Source organism: Leptodactylus fuscus, chromosome 5 (assembly GCF_031893055.1).
Source record: "Leptodactylus fuscus isolate aLepFus1 chromosome 5, aLepFus1.hap2, whole genome shotgun sequence".
NCBI classification, from domain to species: Eukaryota; Metazoa; Chordata; class Amphibia; order Anura; family Leptodactylidae; genus Leptodactylus; species Leptodactylus fuscus.
Genome location: NC_134269.1, coordinates 124,853,165 through 124,878,025, shown reverse-complemented (window position 1 = coordinate 124,878,025; position 24,861 = coordinate 124,853,165). Strand labels below are relative to the sequence as shown.

The following is a 24,861-nucleotide window of genomic DNA, read 5'->3' as shown; positions in this document are numbered from 1 at the left end:
TGCGGTGGCGAGTTTTACAAAAAAAAAAAAAGCTTGTGCACAAACAAAATTCTCTTTTCTACCTACTAGAAAAAAAAACTGCCCCCAAAATCACAAATGTGACCAGTAACGTATATTTTATTACTGGTCAGTTTGCGGTGGCAAGTTTTTTTAAAAAAAAAATAAAAAATAAAAATTTGGAGAAATGCCAAAAAGGGCTTTCTCAAAAAGGGGAGGGAGGTGAGTCTCTTTTCTGCACAGAATGCATAGTTTAGGACCCAGAAGCTGGAGGAGCCAGACAGTCTCAGAGGCCTCGGTCAGGAAAGGGTGGAGAGGAGATGGGAGGGGGGATGGGAGACGGCAGAGGGGAGAGATGGGCAGTAGAGGGCTGGCTGGGAGAGGTGGAATAAGGGACCTAGGACGTCTGGCAGAATTGATGTCTGATCGAGGTATGACGCAGTGGTAATGCAGCAATCTCACGCTAAGAGCTCACAGGGCAGCACGGGTTCTGCTCTGCTCGCAATTCCCAGAGGGAGTGATGTAAGCAGAGCAGTGCCCAAAGTTTACACTGCCCTGCACGCCATTGATTGATCAATCTGCCATGATGCTGGCAGATTGACCAATTAAAACATCTGGAGGGGGTCGCACCACTGTACGCCCCCCAAACACTCGACAGGGATTGGTGCTAGGTGTAGCACCAATCACTGTCACTTTTGTACTGATCCGTCGGCACAGATCATTGGATCTGTGCCGGCAAGCTGCAATTGGACATTGCGAAGCAATCGTCCAATTGCAGCGATCCACGTGGCAGGGAGGGGGTTAAACCTCCCGATTCATGTAAAGAAAGTTGTCTGCTGTCATGGACAGCAGCAACCTTCTTACAGTTTCCGTGTCTTGAGACACGGAGGCTGTTTATAACCATGACGTATTATTACTTCATGGTGCGCGAAGTACCTCGCGTCCATGACGTAATAGTACGTTAAACCCCCCCCCCCCCATTTTCAAAAGTGCACCCCTTAAATAAGCCAAAACAACATATACCAAGTATTTCAACCCTATAAGTGCTTAACAGGAATTAAGACAAAATGGAGGTGAAATTTTCAAATTTGATTAATATTTTCGTTTAGCCCTAGAATTTGCACATTCACAAGGGGTTAAAGGAGAAAACGCATCCCACAATTTGTTATGCAAGCTCTGACTACCATAGTACCCCACTTGTGGGTGTAAATTAATATATGGATGCACAGCGAGATGCTGAAGGGAAGGTGCGCCAAAGAGCTTTTAGAGGGCAGATCTGGCTGTTATCAGTTTCAGGAACCAGGTCGCATTTACAAAGCCCTTGAGGAGTCAAAACAGTGGAAACCTCTAGAAAGTGACCCCATTTTGAAAACCGCACCCCTCAAAGAATTTATCAAGTGATGTAGTGAGTATTAGTAACCCAGAAGTGAATATGTAAGCTGTGCGGAGTAAATTGGGTACACCAAATCCCATTCTATTTTCCCACTAGCTCCTATGACACGGACGGGGAAGAGGGGCATTCTGGGGGATCAGCGCTGGTGTATAATCTCTCATAAGCTCTAAATATGGGGTGTCCCCTGAAAACACTCGTACAGATTATACATTTCCTTCTAGTCGCAGCTAGAGATGAGCGAACACTAAAATGTTCGAGGTTCGAAATTCGATTCGAACAGCCGCTCAATGTTCGTGTGTTCGAACGGGTTTCGAACCCCATTATAGTCTATGGGGAACAGATACTCGTTAAGGGGGAAACCCAAATCCGTGTCTGGAGGGTCACCAAGTCCACTATGACACCCCAGGAAATGATGCCAACACCTCTGGAATGACACTGGGACAGCAGGGGAAGCATGTCTGGGGGCATCTAACACACCAAAGACCCTCTATTACCCCAACATCACAGCCTAACAACTACACACTTTACACACTCAATACCACCTCTCTGACAGTAGGAAAACACCTTGAAACATGTGTATTTGGCACTTGCAGTGAGGAGAGCTTGTCACCAGCAGTGAATTTGGCCCTTGTAGTAAGTTGAGGTTGGCACCAACATTTGTTTTGAAAATCAGGGTGGATTGAGCCTCTAACCAGCAGAGTTTGGGCAAATTCATGGTGGAGGGAGCCTCTAAAAACCCCAGTTTGGACCAATTCATGGTGGAGGGAGACTCTAAAAACCCCAGTTTGGACCAATTCATGGTGGAGGGAGACTCTAAAAACCCCAGTTTGGACCAATTCATGGTGGAGGGAGCCTCTAAAAACCCCAGTTTGGACCAATTCATGGTGGAGGGAGCCTCTAACCAGCCCAGTTTGGACCAATTAATGGTGGAGGGAGCCTCTAAACAGCCAAGTTTTGGGAAATTCATGGTGGAGGGAGCCTCTAACCAGCCCAGTTTGGACCAATTCATGGTGGAGGGAGCCTCTAAACAGCCCAGTTTGGGCAAATTCATGGTGGAGGGAGCCTCTAACCAGCCCAGTTTGGACCAATTAATGGTGGAGGGAGCCTCTAAACAGCCCAGTTTGGACCAATTAATGGTGGAGGGAGCCTCTAACCAGCCCAGTTTGGACCAATTAATGGTGGAGGGAGCCTCTAACCAGCCCAGTTTGGACCAATTAATGGTGGAGGGAGCCTCTAACCAGCCCAGTTTGGACCAATTAATGGTGGAGGGAGCCTCTAAACAGCCAAGTTTTGGGAAATTCATGGTGGAGGGAGCCTCTAACCAGCCCAGTTTGGACCAATTCATGGTGGAGGGAGCCTCTAAACAGCCCAGTTTGGGCAAATTCATGGTGGAGGGAGCCTCTAATTAGCCCAGTTTGGACCAATTAATTGTGGAGGGAGCCTCTAACCAGCCCAGTTTGGACCAATTAATGGTGGAGGGAGCCTCTAACCACCCCAGTTTGGGCAAATTCATGGTGGAGGGAGCCTCTAACCAGCCCAGTTTGGACCAATTAATGGTGGAGGGAGCCTCTAACCAGCCCAGTTTGGACCAATTAATGGTGGAGGGAGCCTCTAATTAGCCCAGTTTGGACCAATTAATTGTGGAGGGAGCCTCTAACCAGCCCAGTTTGGACCAATTCATGGTGGAGGGAGCCTCTAATTAGCCCAGTTTGGACCAATTAATTGTGGAGGGAGCCTCTAACCAGCCCAGTTTGGACCAATTAATGGTGGAGGGAGCCTCTAAAAAACCCAGTTTGGACCAATTCATGGTGGAGGGAGCCTCTAATTAGCCCAGTTTGGACCAATTAATTGTGGAGGGAGCCTCTAACCAGCCCAGTTTGGACCAATTAATGGTGGAGGGAGCCTCTAAAAAACCCAGTTTGGACCAATTCATGGTGGAGGGAGCCTCTAATTAGCCCAGTTTGGACCAATTAATTGTGGAGGGAGCCTCTAACCAGCCCAGTTTGGACCAATTAATGGTGGAGGGAGCCTCTAACCACCCCAGTTTGGACCAATTCATGGTGGAGGGAGCCTCTAACCACCCCAGTTTGGACCAATTCATGGTGGAGGGAGCCTCTAAACAGCCCAGTTTGGGCAAATTCATGGTGGAGGGAGCCTCTAACCAGCAGAGTTGGGGGAAATCAGGGTGGAGGGAGCCTAGTATTAGCAGAATTGTGCAACGCTTATGGTGGATGAGTATGAGGATGCGGAGGAATTGGAGAGGTTGAGTACAGACATGGAGTTTCATGTTGGGGTGCTTTACACAGGTGGGCACAAAAATGACGGCTCTACCCAGTGGTGGTTCATTTTTATCAAAGTGAGCCGGTCGGCACTCTCAGCTGACAGACGGGTGCGCTTGTCAGTGATGATGCCACCGGCTGCACTGAACACCCTCTCAGATAGGACGCTGGCGGCAGGACAGGACAGCACCTCCAAGGCATATAGGGCAAGTTCAAGCCACAGGTCCAACTTCGACACCCAATACGTGTAGGGCGCAGAGGGGTCGGAGAGGACAGGGCTGTGGTCGGAAAGGTATTCCCGCAACATGCGCCTATACTTCTCACGCCTGGTGACACTAGGACCCTCCGTGGCGGCACTTTGGCGAGGGGGTGCCATCAAGGTGTCCCAGACCTTAGACAGTGTGCCCCTCGTTTGTGTGGACCGGTGAGAACTTGGTTGCCTACTGGAGGAACTGCCCTCCCTGCCGCCAACGTCACATGCTGGAAACATCTCCATCATATTCTGCACCAATTGCCTGTGGCAAGCATTGATGCGATTGGCCCTCCCCTCTACCGGAATAAAAGACGAGATGTTGTTTTTATACCGGGGGTCAAGGATAGCAAAGATCCAGTACTGGTTGTCCTCCATGATTTTGACAATACGCTTGTCGGTTGTAAAGCACCCCAACATGAACTCAGCCATGTCTGCCACAGTGTTAGTTGGCATGACTCCTCTGGCCCCACCGGAAAGTTCAATCTCCATTTCCTCCTCATCCTCCATGTCTACCCATCCGCGCTGCAACAATGGGACGATTCGAAGTTGCCCGGAAGCCTCCTGTATCACCATCACATCATCGGACAACTCTTCTTCCTCCTCCTCCTCCTCCTCCTCCTCCATTAAACGCAGTGAAGCGGACAGATGTGTGGACCTACTCTCCAGCTGTGACGGATCGGATGCTATCCCTAACTCCTCTGTGTGATCTGAGTTATCCCTGATGTCAATCAGGGATTCTCTCAGAACACACAAGAGCGGGATTGTAAGGCTCACCATCGCATCCTCAGAGCTCACCCTCCTTGTGGACTCCTCAAAGACCCGTAGGATGTCACAAAGGTCTCTCATCCATGGCCACTCATGGATGTGAAACTGAGGCAGCTGACTTTGTGGCACCCTAGGGTTTTGTAGCTGGTATTCCATCAAAGGTCTCTGCTGCTCAACCACTCTATTCAACATCTGAAACGTTGAGTTCCAGCGTGTGGGGACGTCGCACAAAAGCCGGTGTTGTGGCACATGCAGGCGTTGCTGGAGAGATTTTAAGCTAGCAGCGGCTACTGTCGACTTGCGAAAGTGGGCGCACATGCGCCGCACTTTCACCAGTAGCTCTGGAACATTGGGGTAGCTCTTTAGGAAACGTTGCACCACTAGGTTGAAGACGTGGGCCAGGCATGGAACATGTTGGAGTCCGGCAAGCTCCAGAGCTGCTACCAGGTTCCGGCCGTTATCACAAACGACCATGCCTGGGCCCAGGTGCAGCGGCTCAAACCATATTGCCGTCTCATCGAGGAGGGCATCCCTCACCTCGGAGGCAGTGTGCTGTCTGTCCCCCAAGCTGATCAGCTTCAGCACAGCCTGCTGACGTCTACCAACGCCAGTGCTGCAACGTTTCCAACTCGTAGCTGGGGTCAATCTAACAGCGGAGGAGGAGGCGGTGGCGGAGGAGGAGGCGGAGGAGGAGGCGGTAGAGGAGGAGGAGGAGGAGGGGGGTGTTCTTCTCGTGTCCCTGCCAGGAATGTTAGGCGGGGAGACGAGGTACACCGGGCCAGTTTGGGAAGCAGTCCCAGCCTCAACTACATTCACCCAGTGTGCCGTCAGTGAAATGTAGCGTCCCTGTCCGCATGCACTTGTCCACGCGTCGGTGGTCAAGTGGACCTTTGTGCAAAGCGCGGAACTAAGGGCCCGCCTGATGTTGAGTGACACGTGCTGGTGCAAGGCGGGGACGGCACACCGGGAGAAGTAGTGACGGCTAGGGACGGCATAGCGAGGTGCCGCAGTTGCCATCAGGTCCAGGAAGGCGGGAGTTTCAACAAGCCGGAACGCCAACATCTCCTGGGCCAGCAGTTTAGCGATGTTGGCGTTCAAGGCTTGCGCGTGTGGGTGGTTAGCAGTGTATTTCTGCCGCCGCTCCAATGTCTGAGAGATGGTGGGTTGTTGTAAAGAAACGCCTGATGGTGCCTTTGATGGTGCAGGAGAAGGAGATAAGACAGGACCAGGGGAGGATGAGGTAGAAGTCAACAAAGTGGCGGAGGCAGATGAAGTGGTGTCCTGGCTCGTCCTCTGGAGTGCATCGCCAGCACAGTCAGCAGTGGCAGTGGCAGAGGCAGAGGCAGAGGCAGTGGCAGTGGCGTGAACGGCAGTCGGCCTTTGTCCTGCCGTTGCTGCCTGCCACTGATTCCAGTGCTTGGATTCCAAATGACGGCGCATTGAAGTGGTGGACAGGTTGCTCTTCTCAGAGCCCCTAATCAATTTCGAGAGGCAAATTGTGCAGACAACACTATATCTGTCCTCGGCGCATTCCTTGAAAAAACTCCACACCTTCGAGAAACGTGCCCTCGAGGTGGGAGTTTTTCGGGGCTGGGTACGAACTGGAACATCTTGGGAGATTCCGGGTGTGGCCTGGCTTCGCCTAAGCTGCTGACCTCTGCCTCTGCCTCTAGCTACCCTTTTTGGTGCTGCACCTGCCTCAACATCCACACTACTTTCCCCGCTTGACATCCCCCCTGTCCAGGTCGGGTCAGTGTCCTCATCATCCACCACTTCCTCTTCCAACTCCTGTCTCATCTCCTCCTCCCGCACAATGCGCCGGTCAACTGGATGCCCTGACGGCAACTGCGTCACATCATCGTCGATGAGGGTGGGTTGCTGGTCATCCACCACCAAATCGAACGGAGATGGAGGAGACTCTAGTGTTTGAGCATCTGGATACAGATGCTCCTCTGTTAGGTTCGTGGAATCGTGACGTGGAGAGGCAGGTTGAGGGACAATGAAAGGAGCGGAGAACAGCTCTGGGGAGCAGGGACAGTTTGGGTTATTGTTCTGTAAAGCTTCGGAATTTTGGGAGGAAGGAAGACAAGACTGTTGGGTAATAGGAGGAGAGGAGGCAGAGTCTGACTGGCTGCTGGACAATGTGCTGTAAGCGTTCTCTGACAGCCATTGCAAGACCTGTTCCTGGTTCTCGGGCCTACTAAGGTTTGTACCCTGCAGTTTAGTTAATGTGGCAAGCAACCCTGGCACTGTGGAGTGGCGCAATGCTTGCTGCCCCACAGGAGTAGGCACGGGACGCCCTGTGGCTTCACTGCTACCTTGCTCCCCAGAACCATTCCCCCGACCTCGCCCACGGCCTCGTCCACGTCCCTTTCCGGGAGCCTTGCGCATTTTGAATTCCTAGTTAGAAATTGGCACTGTATACCAGTAGTAAAAATTGTGGGTGCACGTAACCCCAATATATTCTTTGAATTCCCAGTCAGAAACTGGCACTATATGGCAGTAGCAAGAAATGAGGGTATTTGTATTCCCAATATACTCTTTGAATTCCCAGTCAGACAATGGCACTGTATACCAGTAGTAAAAATTGTGGGTGCACGTAACCCCAATATATTCTTTGAATTCCCAGTCAGACACTGGCACTATATGGCAGTAGCAAGAAATGAGGGTATTTGTATTCCCAATATATTCTTTGAATTCCCAGTCAGACAATGGCACTGTATACCAGTAGTAAAAATTGTGGGTGCACGTAACCCCAATATATTCTTTGAATTACCAGTCAGAAACTGGCACTATATGGCAGTAGCAAGAAATGAGGGTATTTATAACCCCAATATATTCTTTGAATTCCCAGTCAGACAATGGCACTGTATACCAGTAGTAAAAATTGTGGGTGCACGTAACCCCAATATATTCTTTGAATTCCCAGTCAGAAACTGGCACTATATGGCAGTAGCAAGAAATGAGGGTATTTGTATTCCCAATATACTCTTTGAATTCCCAGTCAGACAATGGCACTGTATACCAGTAGTAAAAATTGTGGGTGCACGTAACCCCAATATATTCTTTGAATTCCCAGTCAGACACTGGCACTATATGGCAGTAGCAAGAAATGAGGGTATTTGTATTCCCAATATACTCTTTGAATTCCCAGTCAGACAATGGCACTGTATACCAGTAGTAAAAATTGTGGGTGCACGTAACCCCAATATATTCTTTGAATTCCCAGTCAGACACTGGCACTATATGGCAGTAGCAAGAAATGAGGGTATTTGTATTCCCAATATACTCTTTGAATTCCCAGTCAGACAATGGCACTGTATACCAGTAGTAAAAATTGTGGGTGCACGTAACCCCAATATATTCTTTGAATTACCAGTCAGAAACTGGCACTATATGGCAGTAGCAAGAAATGAGGGTATTTATAACCCCAATATATTCTTTGAATTCCCAGTCAGACAATGGCACTGTATACCAGTAGTAAAAATTGTGGGTGCACGTAACCCCAATATATTCTTTGAATTCCCAGTCAGAAACTGGCACTATATGGCAGTAGCAAGAAATGAGGGTATTTGTATTCCCAATATACTCTTTGAATTCCCAGTCAGACAATGGCACTGTATACCAGTAGTAAAAATTGTGGGTGCACGTAACCCCAATATATTCTTTGAATTCCCAGTCAGACACTGGCACTATATGGCAGTAGCAAGAAATGAGGGTATTTGTATTCCCAATATATTCTTTGAATTCCCAGTCAGACAATGGCACTGTATACCAGTAGTAAAAATTGTGGGTGCACGTAACCCCAATATATTCTTTGAATTACCAGTCAGAAACTGGCACTATATGGCAGTAGCAAGAAATGAGGGTATTTATAACCCCAATATATTCTTTGAATTCCCAGTCAGACAATGGCACTGTATACCAGTAGTAAAAATTGTGGGTGCACGTAACCCCAATATATTCTTTGAATTCCCAGTCAGAAACTGGCACTATATGGCAGTAGCAAGAAATGAGGGTATTTATAACCCCAATATATTCTTTGAATTCCCAGTCAGACAATGGCACTGTATACCAGTAGTAAAAATTGTGGGTGCACGTAACCCCAATATATTCTTTGAATTCCCAGTCAGAAACTGGCACTATATGGCAGTAGCAAGAAATGAGGGTATTTGTATTCCCAATATACTCTTTGAATTCCCAGTCAGACAATGGCACTGTATACCAGTAGTAAAAATTGTGGGTGCACGTAACCCCAATATATTCTTTGAATTCCCAGTCAGACACTGGCACTATATGGCAGTAGCAAGAAATGAGGGTATTTGTATTCCCAATATACTCTTTGAATTCCCAGTCAGACAATGGCACTGTATACCAGTAGTAAAAATTGTGGGTGCACGTAACCCCAATATATTCTTTGAATTACCAGTCAGAAACTGGCACTATATGGCAGTAGCAAGAAATGAGGGTATTTATAACCCCAATATATTCTTTGAATTCCCAGTCAGACAATGGCACTGTATACCAGTAGTAAAAATTGTGGGTGCACGTAACCCCAATATATTCTTTGAATTCCCAGTCAGACACTGGCACTATATGGCAGTAGCAAGAAATGAGGGTATTTGTATTCCCAATATACTCTTTGAATTCCCAGTCAGACAATGGCACTGTATACCAGTAGTAAAAATTGTGGGTGCACGTAACCCCAATATATTCTTTGAATTCCCAGTCAGACACTGGCACTATATGGCAGTAGCAAGAAATGAGGGTATTTGTATTCCCAATATACTCTTTGAATTCCCAGTCAGACAATGGCACTGTATACCAGTAGTAAAAATTGTGGGTGCACGTAACCCCAATATATTCTTTGAATTACCAGTCAGAAACTGGCACTATATGGCAGTAGCAAGAAATGAGGGTATTTATAACCCCAATATATTCTTTGAATTCCCAGTCAGACAATGGCACTGTATACCAGTAGTAAAAATTGTGGGTGCACGTAACCCCAATATATTCTTTGAATTCCCAGTCAGAAACTGGCACTATATGGCAGTAGCAAGAAATGAGGGTATTTGTATTCCCAATATACTCTTTGAATTCCCAGTCAGACAATGGCACTGTATACCAGTAGTAAAAATTGTGGGTGCACGTAACCCCAATATATTCTTTGAATTCCCAGTCAGAAACTGGCACTATATGGCAGTAGCAAGAAATGAGGGTATTTGTATTCCCAATATACTCTTTGAATTCCCAGTCAGACAATGGCACTGTATACCAGTAGTAAAAATTGTGGGTGCACGTAACCCCAATATATTCTTTGAATTCCCAGTCAGACACTGGCACTATATGGCAGTAGCAAGAAATGAGGGTATTTGTATTCCCAATATACTCTTTGAATTCCCAGTCAGACAATGGCACTGTATACCAGTAGTAAAAATTGTGGGTGCACGTAACCCCAATATATTCTTTGAATTACCAGTCAGAAACTGGCACTATATGGCAGTAGCAAGAAATGAGGGTATTTATAACCCCAATATATTCTTTGAATTCCCAGTCAGACAATGGCACTGTATACCAGTAGTAAAAATTGTGGGTGCACGTAACCCCAATATATTCTTTGAATTCCCAGTCAGAAACTGGCACTATATGGCAGTAGCAAGAAATGAGGGTATTTGTATTCCCAATATACTCTTTGAATTCCCAGTCAGACAATGGCACTGTATACCAGTAGTAAAAATTGTGGGTGCACGTAACCCCAATATATTCTTTGAATTCCCAGTCAGACACTGGCACTATATGGCAGTAGCAAGAAATGAGGGTATTTGTATTCCCAATATACTCTTTGAATTCCCAGTCAGACAATGGCACTGTATACCAGTAGTAAAAATTGTGGGTGCACGTAACCCCAATATATTCTTTGAATTACCAGTCAGAAACTGGCACTATATGGCAGTAGCAAGAAATGAGGGTATTTATAACCCCAATATATTCTTTGAATTCCCAGTCAGACAATGGCACTGTATACCAGTAGTAAAAATTGTGGGTGCACGTAACCCCAATATATTCTTTGAATTCCCAGTCAGAAACTGGCACTATATGGCAGTAGCAAGAAATGAGGGTATTTGTATTCCCAATATACTCTTTGAATTCCCAGTCAGACAATGGCACTGTATACCAGTAGTAAAAATTGTGGGTGCACGTAACCCCAATATATTCTTTGAATTCCCAGTCAGACACTGGCACTATATGGCAGTAGCAAGAAATGAGGGTATTTGTATTCCCAATATATTCTTTGAATTCCCAGTCAGACAATGGCACTGTATACCAGTAGTAAAAATTGTGGGTGCACGTAACCCCAATATATTCTTTGAATTACCAGTCAGAAACTGGCACTATATGGCAGTAGCAAGAAATGAGGGTATTTGTATTCCCAATATATTCTTTGAATTCCCAGTCAGACAATGGCACTGTATACCAGTAGTAAAAATTGTGGGTGTATATAGCCCCAATTCTATTGCTAGGGGACTTGCAGGGTATTTCTGGGGTGAAGGTGGGGGGGCACACCGTTGGAACGGGTATCGGGGTATATATCGGGTATACGGGAATACACTGACAGTGTATTCCATTCAGGATCCTGGGAAAGCTGGGTTGCGGCGATTGAGCCCGTCAGTGCCACGTTACACTGACAAGCTTCTCCCTGGAATTTAGCTCTTACAAGAGCTGTTGGTTGTCTTCTCCTTCCTATCCTAGCCTGTCCCTGCCTACCCAGAATCTAAGCCCTAGCTAGCTGGACGGAAACCTCCGTCCTCGGTGAATTGCAAGCTCAGAATGACGCGAAGCTGGGCGTCGCTGTTCTTTTAAATTAGAGGTCACATGTTTTCGGCAGCCAATGGGTTTTGCCTACTTTTTTCAACGTCACCGGTGTCGTAGTTCCTGTCCCACCTACCCAGCGCTGTTATTGGAGCAAAAAAGGCGCCAGGGAAGGTGGGAGGGGAATCGAGTAATGGCGCACTTTACCACGCGGTGTTCGATTCGATTCGAACATGCCGAACAGCCTAATATCCGATCGAACATGAGTTCGATAGAACACTGTTCGCTCATCTCTAGTCGCAGCCACTTATGTCCTAATGATTTGGTCACTTTGGGGTTTTTGTCTTCACATTGTACAAGCTAGATTTTTATTTTTATTTTCTGGCAATGTGGCCATATGAGGGCTTGGTGTTTGCGGTATTAGATGTCCCTTTCAATGCCACCATTTTGGGGCCTGTAACTTTTTGACTACATTCTATTAACTCTTTTGGGTGGGATGTAAAAGGAAACATCAATTCTGGCATTGCTTTTTAGCATTTTTTCCCCATGCAGCGTACAGCATAAGTAACATGTTACCTTTATTCTGCGGGTTGATACGATTACAGCGATACCTCATTTATATTATTTTTAATGCGTTGCTATTTGTGCAGAATAAAATTCAATTTAGGGAAAAAAAAACAATTATTTTTGCATTGCCATCTTCTGAAAGGCATAACTTATTTTTCGGTAGACAGAGCTGGTTGAGGGCTTATTTTTTGCGGGATGACCTCTGCTTTTTATTAGTACCATTTTGGTTTTCATCTGATAATTTGATTACTTTTTATTGAACATTTTCTAAGGGAAAGGTGGTGAATAATTTTATGTGGTTTTCTACGTTTTTTTTTATTTTTTTATGACGTTCGCTGTTCAGATTAAATGTTTTAATTTTATTGTTCAGGTTATTATGGACGCGGTGATACCAAATATGTAATTTTTTCTTCTATTTTTCTTTATTTTACATAAAACATTTTATGTGGGGGAAAAAGGGATTTTTGGGGCTTTATTTCTAATTTATTTTAAACTTAACTTTTTTTTTTTTCACACTTTTTTTCTGTTCCCAAAGGGGATTAAAGCAGTGACTTGCTGATCACTGCTTCACTACATGTATCTGCAATACACGTGTTACAATTGTATTTCAGAGCACAGGAAGCACTCATCCTGTGCAGACGCACAGGATGACTGCTTCCATTCCTGGCAGGATCAACCAGGTAGGTGCAGGGGACAGAATGGGGCAGACCCAGGGTCACTGATCAGACCCCAGGCTGCCCATTACCAACACCATTATATTGCGATCCCTGGAGATCGGAATTCTCTCGCAGCACTGGGGGTGGGCTCCAGCGCTCAAACAGCACTGGGGGCGTCCCCAATGCTGTGAAAGAACTCTCCAGCGACGCCTCCATCTTCTTCAGGAACATACTCTTCCTGTGTCTTCTTCCTGCGCAGTCGGTGAAACTTGCAAGCCTCAGGCCTTGGGCTGAGCTGACTGCGCATGCCCACAGGTCACAAGAACATAGCCACTTACTGTAGTAGAGAGGGAACCTATATTTTAAACATCTTCTACCATTGCACAAATTGGGAATACCTGTTCTCTAGGTAAGGATAAGTTCCATATGATGTATTATCTGTAATGATAATTTCTTGCAATATGAGTGCAATGAAAAACTGGAAGATATGAGGATTTATGAGACAAGCATTGGCCCTTTGTACTAGAATTAGTGCAGAACTCAGACACCACCAGTGACATATGCTGAATTGGTGTACTGTGAAAAGATGTCAGATTCAGTTCTGGTTCACATCTGCATTCGGTATTCCACATAGCGAGCCTGCTTAGGGACCCCCCCCGAACGGAATACTGAACGTCTTGACAAGGAGTGAGCAAAGAAAGCACATGGACCTCGTAGACTAATAGGATCTATGCGTTTTCCGCACGGTGTCTGCATGAGTCATGCAGAGAGGAAAGTAGTTCATGAGGTACATTCTCTGCGCATGTTCCATGCAGTCTCTTCTAAACTATACATCTAATATGGCATTGAGAGTGGATAAAACTTCAAACTTTATAGAGATACTTTTAAAAACACACATACATAGATTTAGTGATAGGTATACTGGCGGTGCTTACCTTTTGGGGTGTTAATTAGCTATTAGGGTATGTTACAATGTTTGTAACCACGCCTGATATATCCTGCAGAGTCCCTATAAAACGCAGCTTCATCCTGAATGTGAATATAGCTATACCTTTAGATCTGGCTGTTTGGTAACTTTGCTTATGTGGTCGCCACATTGCAAGCTCATTGGCAACCACAATATTTAGGTAGTTTTTCAGTGTCATTGGGCAGTAGTTACGGGGTGTTTTGAAACATTTTATCAGAGTGCCTCTATCATTAACCCATAGTTCCTAATATTAGTAATATAGGGTTAAAATAAGTTCCCTGGATTCATCCGTGAGCTATTTGAATGGATAGGATGGAGGTAAAGCGACTATTATAGGGAACATACATTCCTTCATAATTTGTCATCACTATATGTATGTATGTTTTTAATAGTGTCTCAAAGTTTGAAGTTTTATTCACTTATCAATGCCATATTAGATACATGTTCCATGCAGACACCGTGTGGAAAAAACTCAGACTCCATTATAGTCTATGGGTTCTGTATGCTTTCATTGCTCACTGCTTGTCAAGGCGTTTTGTATTCCGTTTGGGGAGTCCACAAGCGGACTCCCTGACCGGAATATAGAACGCAGATGCAAACCAGGTCTAACACGATTGCACCCGGGAGTTATCTAACTACTTCCTGGTGGCTTTTGGGCCTTACTGGAAAATGGCAATAATTTGGATTATTGACCTTCCCTTTTTGATCTATTTCTCTCTTTGTCAGCAGCACCAAAGTTCCCAAAGACAATTACATTCTCTTCTCTGCACTGTAGATGGTATTCAGCAGATGTCTTGTATCATCTTGTTCAGCACCTCAAAAATGTTCTATGTTTGTCCATATCTGCCTTTTTCAATCATCCTACATCCAAAGTCTGTTTCCTCCTCCCCACTTACATGTTCTTCTTTAAAGGCTTGCGTGCAAAGTCTCGATCATGAATGCTCATGCCTTGAAACTTTTATGCACCTCAGCATTTGAGATCCCACGCTGTAACATTACATGGTTTTTTTTTTTTTTTTATATAAATATAGATTGTGAGCCCCACAGAGCTCACAATGTACATTTTTTCCCTATCAGTATGTCTTTTTTTGGAATATGGTATGGAAATCCATGCAAACACGGGGAGAAGATAGAAACTCCTTGCAGATGTTTTTTTAACCTTGGTGGGATTTGAACACCAGGACTCCAGCGCCCGAAGGCTGCAGTGATAACCACTGAGCCAACGTGTGGCCCCCATGGTTTGCTACTTTGTAACTGAGTCGTTGTGTTCTTAACTACTACTCATAGTTGACTGGAATATCTAGGAGGGAAGAAATTTCATAAACATTGTCATCCTATTACACCTAGAACTACGCTGGAATTCAGAGAGCTCTTTAGAACGACTTAGAATTCCTACACAATTGTTTGTGAGGACAAGACTGCACGCTTGGTGCAATGGCAATGGGACCGAATAAAATGCTGGAATTAAGTAATATGTCCCAATACTTTTCTCCATATTGAGTAACTTACACATAACGTTTGAGAGTCTTATTACTAAGACCCTAGATACCTCTTACTTTAAAGGAGTTGATGTCTTTGTTCAAAATATAAGAATATGCCTCTACAAGTAAGTCTGAATTGTTCATGGTACTTCAACTGAGATAATCACGCTACTGACTGAATAGTAAAAGATGTATTTGCTATGATAGAAAACAGTCAGGTCATCAGATCTTATCATTGTCTTTGACACCTTTAGTTATAACTGACTTTCTACTTTGTGCAAATTATTTGTTCTAAAATTCCAGACATAAAGATCAGATCAGTGTGTGTGGTCTATGACTAATAAGGAAGGTGATATGGCTGACTTTCCCCTGCAGTGTGGTTCCATGACGAAAATTATAGGTTGTCAGGTGGAGGTATTTGTACAGTATTTAATGTGTTTTCCAAACATTATCCAACATTACACATATTGCAAAAACCACTTGAGATGTGCTAAAAATTATGCATCATACTAGGTGCAGTAAAACACTTGACATATTACAGTATTATGAAGTAAAGGGGGGGGGGGTTAACTTTTGTGAGTTTTTTTTTTTAGAATGGAGCATAGCTTATGAATATATGTACTATTGTTCTATGTTCTGTATGTACAAAAGTGGGCACAGAGTGGATAAGGAAATTGCAAGACATCATTCACACTACACAACCACATGACCTCCCTACACAGATGTGTCCTTATTCATCTTTCTTTTTGGCTGTGTAATGTCTGACAGGAACACTACCTATGGTCAAATTCTAATGGTTATAAGTGTATGTACTTCTTTATTATGTGTAATGTAAGATAAACTGTTCCTTCTTTATTTCTAGCCTTAAGGTTGGTCTTACACAACAGTAAGTTTAGTCCGCAAATGGTCCGCAATTGTGGACACATTGTATTCAGTGCGGCCTCTTACACCACCAGATATTTTACCTGTGGCGTGTTGTGCTGTGACCGGGGTCCGCACTGAATACTGCAAGTCCGCAAAGTCATGGACTGACCCATACAACTCTACGGACGTGTGCCGACCACTATGGCCGTGTAAGACCAGCCTTAGGTCTGTTTATAATGGTCTGCGCTGTGTCTTCAAGAGAGTTTTGCAGTGTAGACTGCCTCAATATCTATAGAAAGGTGGTATGTCGTAATCACTCTTTCTAAAAGGGGATATAATTAAAGTATGTGATGAATAGCCTTTCCTTCAGCCAGAGTAAGGTAGTTCAGTTAAGTATGGTTAATGGTACAGTTAGTTGTTAGCTCTAACAATTATTTCAGACAGAGAGGCTGCCACATATCACCAGGCCCCCACAAGTGTGCAAAGAAAAGCCTCTTCTGAAAAAAAGACCTTCACTACTACATAGTGAAGACTCATGCCCATTGTGAAGTTGTCCTGACAACCCATAAGACATGCCTGGACACTTATTTTCGTCACTGCATTGTGTCAACAGGGAAGTTTGGTGGAGGAGAAATAATGGTATAGGGTTGTTGTTCATTGGTTGGCCTGGGCCATTCAGTTTTAGTAAAGGGAGATCTTCGTGCTTCAGCATGCCAACATTTTGGATTTTTGTATACTTTCAACTTTGTGGGAACAGTTTGGGGGACGACTGCACTGTTACAGTATGACTGTCTAAGTGCACAAAGCAAGGTCCATAGAGGCATGTTTGGGTGAGTTTAGTGTGAAAGAAAGTGACATGTCTGCACAGAGTCCTTACCTCTACCATATTAAACACCTTTGGGTTCAATTAGACTACAGGTAACAAGCCAAAATCTCTCCTCCAACACCAGTGTCAGACCTCAGAAATGCTCTTCTGGAAAGACTTATTAGAGGACAGACCCTAAATTAGAACACCAAACAATTGTCACAATTTTGTACAGCTTGAAATAACAAAATATTAGCATCATGGCCATTAAACAAAGCCTATAAAATGAATGACACTATTATGTTTCTATCATCTTATTGATAGGGTTCCTGTTCAGGACTAAATCAAAGAATAAATCTAGTCATTTCAATGTAGTCCTGCCAAAATTCAGCTCATAATTACATTGTAAATACCAGACACAACTTGGCAGGATTACTTTGATTCTGCAGAAAGGTTTGTAAGAGGAAGTTTCAAAGCTTTTCTTTATGCCAATCTGAAAACAATCTAGAAAGGAATGAGATTATTTCCATATGCCTATCAGTCTTAATATGAAACCCTACTGCCCACATGTATTCTATGGAACTACTGAAGCTGTCATGTGGCGTTTGAAACCAAAATGTGGGCAGCAGACCCCTTGAGCTCCTTAGGTTGAAAAGTAGGACCTTTGAGGATCAGCGCATCCCATAGAGGCACCATTGTATTGTTATCTGGGGAATTTAGAGGCCAAATCTGTACTTTGCTTTTTTTTGGGCCCTTTTCTCAGCCATTCTTGAACAGCCTTTCCATCTGTGCTTTTTTTTATACATGAAATAGGCAAACTAAAGTACATGATGTAGATTTTAACTAAAGTACAGATTATTATATGTGTAACTATCAGCCACTGATCTGCAGTTCTCCTCTCATATAGGTGTGACAGAAGAACCTAAGTAATTTAAGTGCCCCATTAATATTTATAATATAAGCTTGCGGAAGCAGCATTCTTTTATTTTTAGCAGCTATGATGCGAGTACTGTTCCATTTGTGTCCCATATATCCTAGTATTCTATTTCTGTCCCAATATCGCCATCTACTGATAAAACAAAGAAAAAACATGGTTTAAGAAGATGCAATACATTTCCTGGCCATTTGAGTGTAATTTTGTATGCTTTGAATTGTACTCCAGCAACATAGGTGCTATTTATGTACTGTTTTATGGAAATTTATTTTTACTAGTGATGTACCATACTGTAAATTGATATTACTCAACCATATTGTAACTGAGCGGTATCTGGGGAGGGCAATGTTTAGCTGTTATTTTATTGTAAAAAGTTGTCATATGGAAACACAAGTAATCCTTAGCTAGAACATATGTATCGCTAATAATTTACCATATGTAAATGCAAACACAAATATATCACAAACATGGTGGGTAACACGAAGATAAGATTATGACTTCGGCTAAGTTCACATCTACGTCAGAAACTGTTGAAAACTTTGCCATAGAAACTGCCAGAAATTATTGGAGAGAAAAGTCCTGCACAGAGGATTCTTATCTCCACCACTTTCAGTATGAACATGGCAAACCCCAGTATAGTCAATGGGGTCTGTCAGTGCCTGTGGGTAACTGCTGTTTTGTGTTCCAGATCTCAGTCGTTCTGGTCCCATGGCAGACCTGAATGTTAGAGCCCAGCAGAAACGTGAATCTAACTTTGGCTGTATTTTTTTTTTTTTTTTTTTTTAAATATATCCAACAGATTGGATTCAGCAAGTGACAGCTCTGAGTCGGACTGAAGACACTCCCTCCTCCCGACTAGGCCCATAAAAAGTGCACCAATCAGTTCCCCAAACTCTGTCCAGAAGCCCACTAAAAGGGGCATTCCCAGAAGAAGTGTACCCAAGGCGGAATAAGATCTCCAGCATTTGGAGGGTATTATAGAGTTCATGGAATGTAAGTTTCTCTATATGTGATGCAGGTGACTTAGAGACCCTACTCCAGGTCATGAAAAATAGGACTACCAACAGCTACCCCCATTTAACCATATTTCTATGAGAGGGTAGATCTGAGTCCTCAGTTGAGAAAACCACCAGCCAGGACCCATTCACATCTAGGTATCTGAGCACCTGGGACTCTGTAGAACTCAGCTCCCATAGCAATAATAGGAGAAGCAGAGACCTTATATAGATATTATTTGGAGTAGAGAAAAGGCACCATTTATTACTATCTTATTCTGGGCTTCCCTCATGACAAGTTTTGGAATAGTTTCCACTGGAATGGCTACTACTCCCATCAGGAAGCTGCATGAGTTATAGTTATAGCATACCTCCCAACCGTCCTGGATTCAGCAGGACAGTCCCAGATTCCGGTTCCTGTCCCACCGTTCCGGTTGTGCAAGGTATGTCCCGGTTACAACTCTTCTGTGTCCGGAGGACCTTGATGAGTTGAATACAATGGTGAAGCCAAAGCTGTCCACAATTGCTCCTGTCTCACCACTGTGCTCTGTATGCTTCGAGCCCAGGAACTGTAGGTGCAATGCGATGACATCACTTACATCGTTCTTGCATCTCCTTGAGCCCTCAGGGAGAAGAGACCTCTGCAAAGCAGCATGGGAGTGTATAGAGGTGGGCATCAGTGTCTTTATTATGTTAAACTGGGGGCAAAAGCTGGGAAAATATTAAGCTGTTAGCAGATGGGGGGGGGGGCGGCATTAAACTGGTGGCAGATGAAGTGGGGACATTACACTTGAGACAACTGAAAGGAGAACATTGGGTTGTGGGTGTGGCTGAAGGGGGATACAAACATGGGAAGAAGATACAAACTCCTTGCATATGTTTTTTTGCCCTTGGCGGGATTTGAACACCAGGACTCTGGCGCTGCAAGGCTGCAGTGCTAACCACTGAACCACCATGTGACCCCCATGGTTTGCTACTTTGTAACTGAGTTGATGTGCTCTTAACTACTACTCATAGTTGACTGTGGAATATCTAGGAGGGAAGAAATTTCAAAAACATTGTCATCCTATTACACCTAGAACTACACTGGAATTCAGAGAGCTCTTTAGAACGACCTAGAATTCCTACACAATTGTTTGTGAGGACAAGACTGCACGCCTGGTGCAAAGGCAATGGGACTGAATAAAATACTGGAATTAAGTGGCGTGTCCCAATACTTTTCTCCATATTGAGTAACTTACACATAACGTTTGAGACTGTCTTATTACTAAGACTCTAGATACCTCTTCCTTTAAAGGAGTTGATGTCTTTGTTCAAAATCTAAGAATATGCCTCTACAAGTAAGTCTAAATTGTTCATGGTACTTCAACTGAGATAATCATGCTATTGACCGAATAGTAAAAGATGTATTTGCTATGATAGAAAACAGTCAGGTCATCAGATCTTATCATTGTCTTTGACACCTTTAGTTATAACTGACTTTCTATTTTGAGATACACGTGTATCACATTGAAAGCAATAGGTAAAAAAGCCTCTCATTGAGTTCAATGGGTAGCGCACGTAAGACCGAACTCATTGAGGTCAATGGGATTCTGTTTTACTGTGCTCACTGACACGTGTCAGAATGAGCGGAGCGTTACCCCGTGTGAAAGCAGCCTAAGGGTCCATTCATATGGAGTAATGCGAGGCGTTTTTTGTGCTTATTTTTATGGCCGTAAAAAGACGTTTCCATTGAGTTCTATAGTAAAATACGCCTGTATTTTTAAGTCCGTAAAATAACGGACGTAAAAATACAGGCGTATTTTACTATAGAGCTCGATGGAAACGCCTTTTTTACGGCCGGAAAAATAAGCACAAAAAAACGCCTCACGTTACTCCATGTGAATGGACCCTAACACACAGCTAACATCTTGCTCCTTAACTCCTGATCGAAGCTGAGCTTCAGTCTGGAGTTTTTCCTTGTGCAAGCATATATCAGGGTATATTCCAGATTCACAGTTTACTAGGAAAAAGACATGAAAAGTGACACCCCCCTCCCCAAATCTTAGGAGCTACTGGGGAATTTAGTGTTCCCAATGCACTCTGCACAGCTTACAGATTCACAATTCCCCATCTGCTGTGCATGCCTAGGATACTAACGCTCACTACACCCCCTGATAAATTTTTTGAGGGGTGCAGTTTACAAAATGAGGTCACTCCTTTGGGAGTTCCACTGTACTGGTACTTTAGAGGCTCTACAGACAGGACATGGCATCCAGACCAAACATATAAATGTACACTTTAAAAGTCACATAGCGCGCCTTCCCTTCTGCACCCTGCTGTGTGCACAAACTGCAGTTTATGCCCTCAGGTATGACACTGGTGTACCCAGGATAACATACTTAATGTTGTATATGGTATAAACTGTTGTGTGGGCACAGCCAGGCACAGAAGAAAAGGAGTTTGTTTTTTGGAGCACAGATTTAGATGGTTTGGTTTTTGGACATCAATACACATTACATTACATATTACAGAACCCTGAAAGGGAACATGGGAAGAATATGCAAATCTGTCTCCCAAGATGTAAACAGGCTGTATAAGTCTCCACACACCTGAGAAGGTGGTCTCTCCCTAAGGATGGACATTATCCCCATAATCTGGTCTCTCACTTAAACCAAATCAATTCTCTCTAGGCTGCGCTGATGAAGTCCAAAGAGACAGAAATGGTGCCGTCCGTAGCTGAGAAATTGATTTGGTTATAACCTCGCATTATGCAGTGAAGACTTCTGGGAAGTCGGGCATGATGTTCAGGATGCTTGCTATAGAGGGCAGCATAACAGAGGCACTGTCTCCCCGTTTACATCTTGGGAGAAAGATTTGCATATTCTTCCCAAGAACCCTGAAATGCATTCTTGGTCTCAAAATGATGATATCCCTTGATAAATTCCTTGAGGGGTGTAGTTTCTAAAATGGGATCACTTTTGGGGGGTTTCCATTGTATTAGTACTTTAGGGGCTCTGCAAATGCAACATGGCAAAACTATTCCAGTAAAATCTGCCCTCCAAAAGCAAAGTGGCGCTCTTTCCATTACCGAGCCCCATCATGTACCCAATAAAGCAGTTTACAACCACATATGGGGTATTGCCATGTTTAGGAGAAATTGTGTAAAACTTTAAGGAGCATTTTCTCCTTTATCCTCTTGTGAAAATAAAACATTTGGATGTAAATTGACAGTTTATTGAAGAAAAAAAAAAAAAAAAAAAAAGTATTTTTTCATTTTCATGTACCAATATTAATAAATAGAGATGAGCAATGATCGAATAGGTATTTGATGGAATATCAAGCCGTTTGAGGTATTCAATTCCAATCGAATACCATGCGGAAAAACGCAGTAAAAATTTGGATCCCCTCCCACCTTCCGTGACGCATTTTTTGCACCAATAACTGTGTAGGGGAGGTGGGACAGGAACTATGACAACGTAGGCATTGAAGAAAAAAAAATAAAAAATTAAAAATCCATTGGCTGCCGAAAACATGTGACCTCGGATTTATAAGAATAGCGGCTGTCATCTTCGTCACATTTGTAGTGACAGATAGGGAGAGAGATCTGCTGAGGGCTAGATGGGTATTAGCTTCTAGTAGGCAGGGAAAAACTGAAGAAAAACAACAGCTCTTTTCAGAGCGATACTGCAGGGAGAGGATTCGTGCTTTCCATGGGGTGTCTCCTCAAAAAACTAAGGGCTACAGAGCAATTAGGTCCGGCTGTATATGCTCAACCCAGCTTTCATCGGTGTATAGACAAAAAAAAAAAAAAATCTCATTACTATACATCTAAAAATGCGTAAGGCTAGTGCAAAGGGACAGGGATGAGGACGGGGACGTGGAAATGCAGACGGGGAGTGAGGTTGCGGTCAACCAACAGCATCTCCCATGCCTACTGCAGCAAGCATTGTGCTTCCCCACAGTCCCTGGCTTGATGGCCACGTTAAGTAGGGTGCAGGGCACAAACCTAAGACCGAGCACCAGGAACAGGTGTTACAATGGCTAGTGGACAATGCTTCCAGCACATTCTCCACCAGCCAGTCAGCCTCTACCTCAACTCCTCCTGCCCAATCTTCCCAGCAAAGTAATCCTACTTTTCCCACATCCCAGGAGCCGTTTTCGGGTCCATTCACTGTCCCACCATGTCCTGAATCACAGGAGGTACCAGATGAGTTTCAATAGGACACAAGTGAAGCTGTGGGTTTAAGAAAATACTAACTAAACCGTGACCACTAGATGTCAGTATTGAATGCCTTTCCAGCTGTGTGCAGCACAACTGTCTATATTCACAGTCTGCTCTTCTTGGAGGTATCACAGTAGGTAATGGTGCTTGGATAATTGCTAATGATGATTGTATTCCTAAAAATATTAGTAATGAACCTACATTTTTAACACTTTAAATAATCCATTGCTGCTAATGAAATATTTTCAAAGTAACATTTTTGTGCTGAGTGTGTTGCCGTTGTGACTGCAACATGTTATATCATAACATGAAATTTGCATGTATTAGTGTGTGTAATTGGAATTTGCAGTTAAGAATATGATGATAGGTTTGATATACTCATATTGACAAAAAAAGCTACGCATTTCAGATCAGATCACATAAACAGGATATTAAGTAAAGCCAAAAGTACAAGTCTATATTAGAAAAAACCTGTTTGCATGGTTCAAAGATTTTAATTTTCCCAATACAAAATTAGGCTCCGTTCCCACGGAGTAACGCGCCACACATTCAGACATGTATACACGTGTGAGAGTGAGCGCTCAAAACAGATCCCATTCCCTTCAATGTGTACCGGCTCACATGTGCTACACATTGAAATAAATGGGTTAAAAAGCCTCCCATTGATTTCATTTATACCTATAGCGAAACCGACAGCATTTCCGTAGGTATAATTGACATTTTGCGATTTCCAAAAATTGCAGCGGTTTTGGAAATCATAGCATTTCTACTGTGTGTATTTTTCTGCAATATGTGGATGGGATTGAAGTGACTGTAAAACGCAGTGACATTTACGCCACGTGGGTCCCTCGGCCTATATGCGTTTGTAGATTATGCTACATTTAGACAGTTAGGGGGCATTTACACAATGTAACGCGACACTGATTCTTGCACGATAACTCGCGTAAGGATCAACGCTGCAAAACAGAATCCCATTGACCTCAATGGGTTCTGTTTAATGCACGAAACACATTGAAATCAATGGGTTAAAAAGCCTCCCATTGATTTCATGTTGCAGAAATGCAGTGTTTTTGTGCTGCAGAAATATACCAGCAAAGTGAGATTCTGGCTAATGCCACACACACACACTGCAGGAAAACGAACACCGCTCATGTTTTTTCCTATAGGTTTAAGAAGGGAAGAAAATTTGCTGAAAAATGTAACAAAACAGTTATATAGTAGATGAGGTTTTTTTTTTTTTTTTTTTTTTTTTTTTAGAATCACTTGGTACATCAAGTCCAACCTATAACCTTATAGTGTTGATCCAGAGGATCCACTTTTTTTCCCAAAGCATTTTTTAGCTGTGTTCTGCAATGTGGGGCTTTAGCTTTAAAGGGTTTACCACATCTACTGCATCCTCATAGGATTACCCATGTCAATGTGAAGAATATAAAGATATAAGAAGGTTAGACCATCCTAGAATATTATGTTCTGCATTTTATATGATACAAAGGCATCAGTTCTGGTTTCCTTTGTGAATAAGTGTAGAACTCTATTATGAAATGCAGACTATTACATCCTAAACATTAAGTAGGGGGTCATCATTCATATCCAGAACATAAAGAGTGATGGCTATATTTTCTGACAGGTGCTGTAAAGCTTATCTAGAGATTACAAGATCTTGGTCTTAGAAGGGTACATAGTTCTGCAAACACTACAATAAGACCGGACGTGTAGGAGCAAATCTTTCAATAAGCCCCCCCCAGTGATCAGCTGTTATCTCTGCGACTAGCACAACTTATATGTATCATGTAAAGCTGCAGGGATTACTAGTATTACAGTGAATTGAATATGTCCTATATAAAATACATCAAAATGCCCTCTTTGAGCATTGAATTTTTTCCAAAGTATA

General features: G+C 43.6%; 1 protein-coding gene across 1 annotated transcript in view; it reads left to right on the top strand.

The window, feature by feature from the left end:
• The window catches only part of IL17REL (interleukin 17 receptor E like), a 97,082-nt gene extending 82,417 nt beyond the window's left edge, over positions 1–14,665 (top strand). Inside the window, exons 17-18 of the mRNA XM_075273437.1 lie at positions 12,676–12,744; positions 14,414–14,665. Of these exons, the coding sequence (XP_075129538.1) occupies positions 12,676–12,744; positions 14,414–14,665 (321 nt within the window). The remainder of the gene's footprint in view (positions 1–12,675; positions 12,745–14,413) is intronic.
• Positions 14,666–24,861: the final 10,196 nt, after the last annotated feature.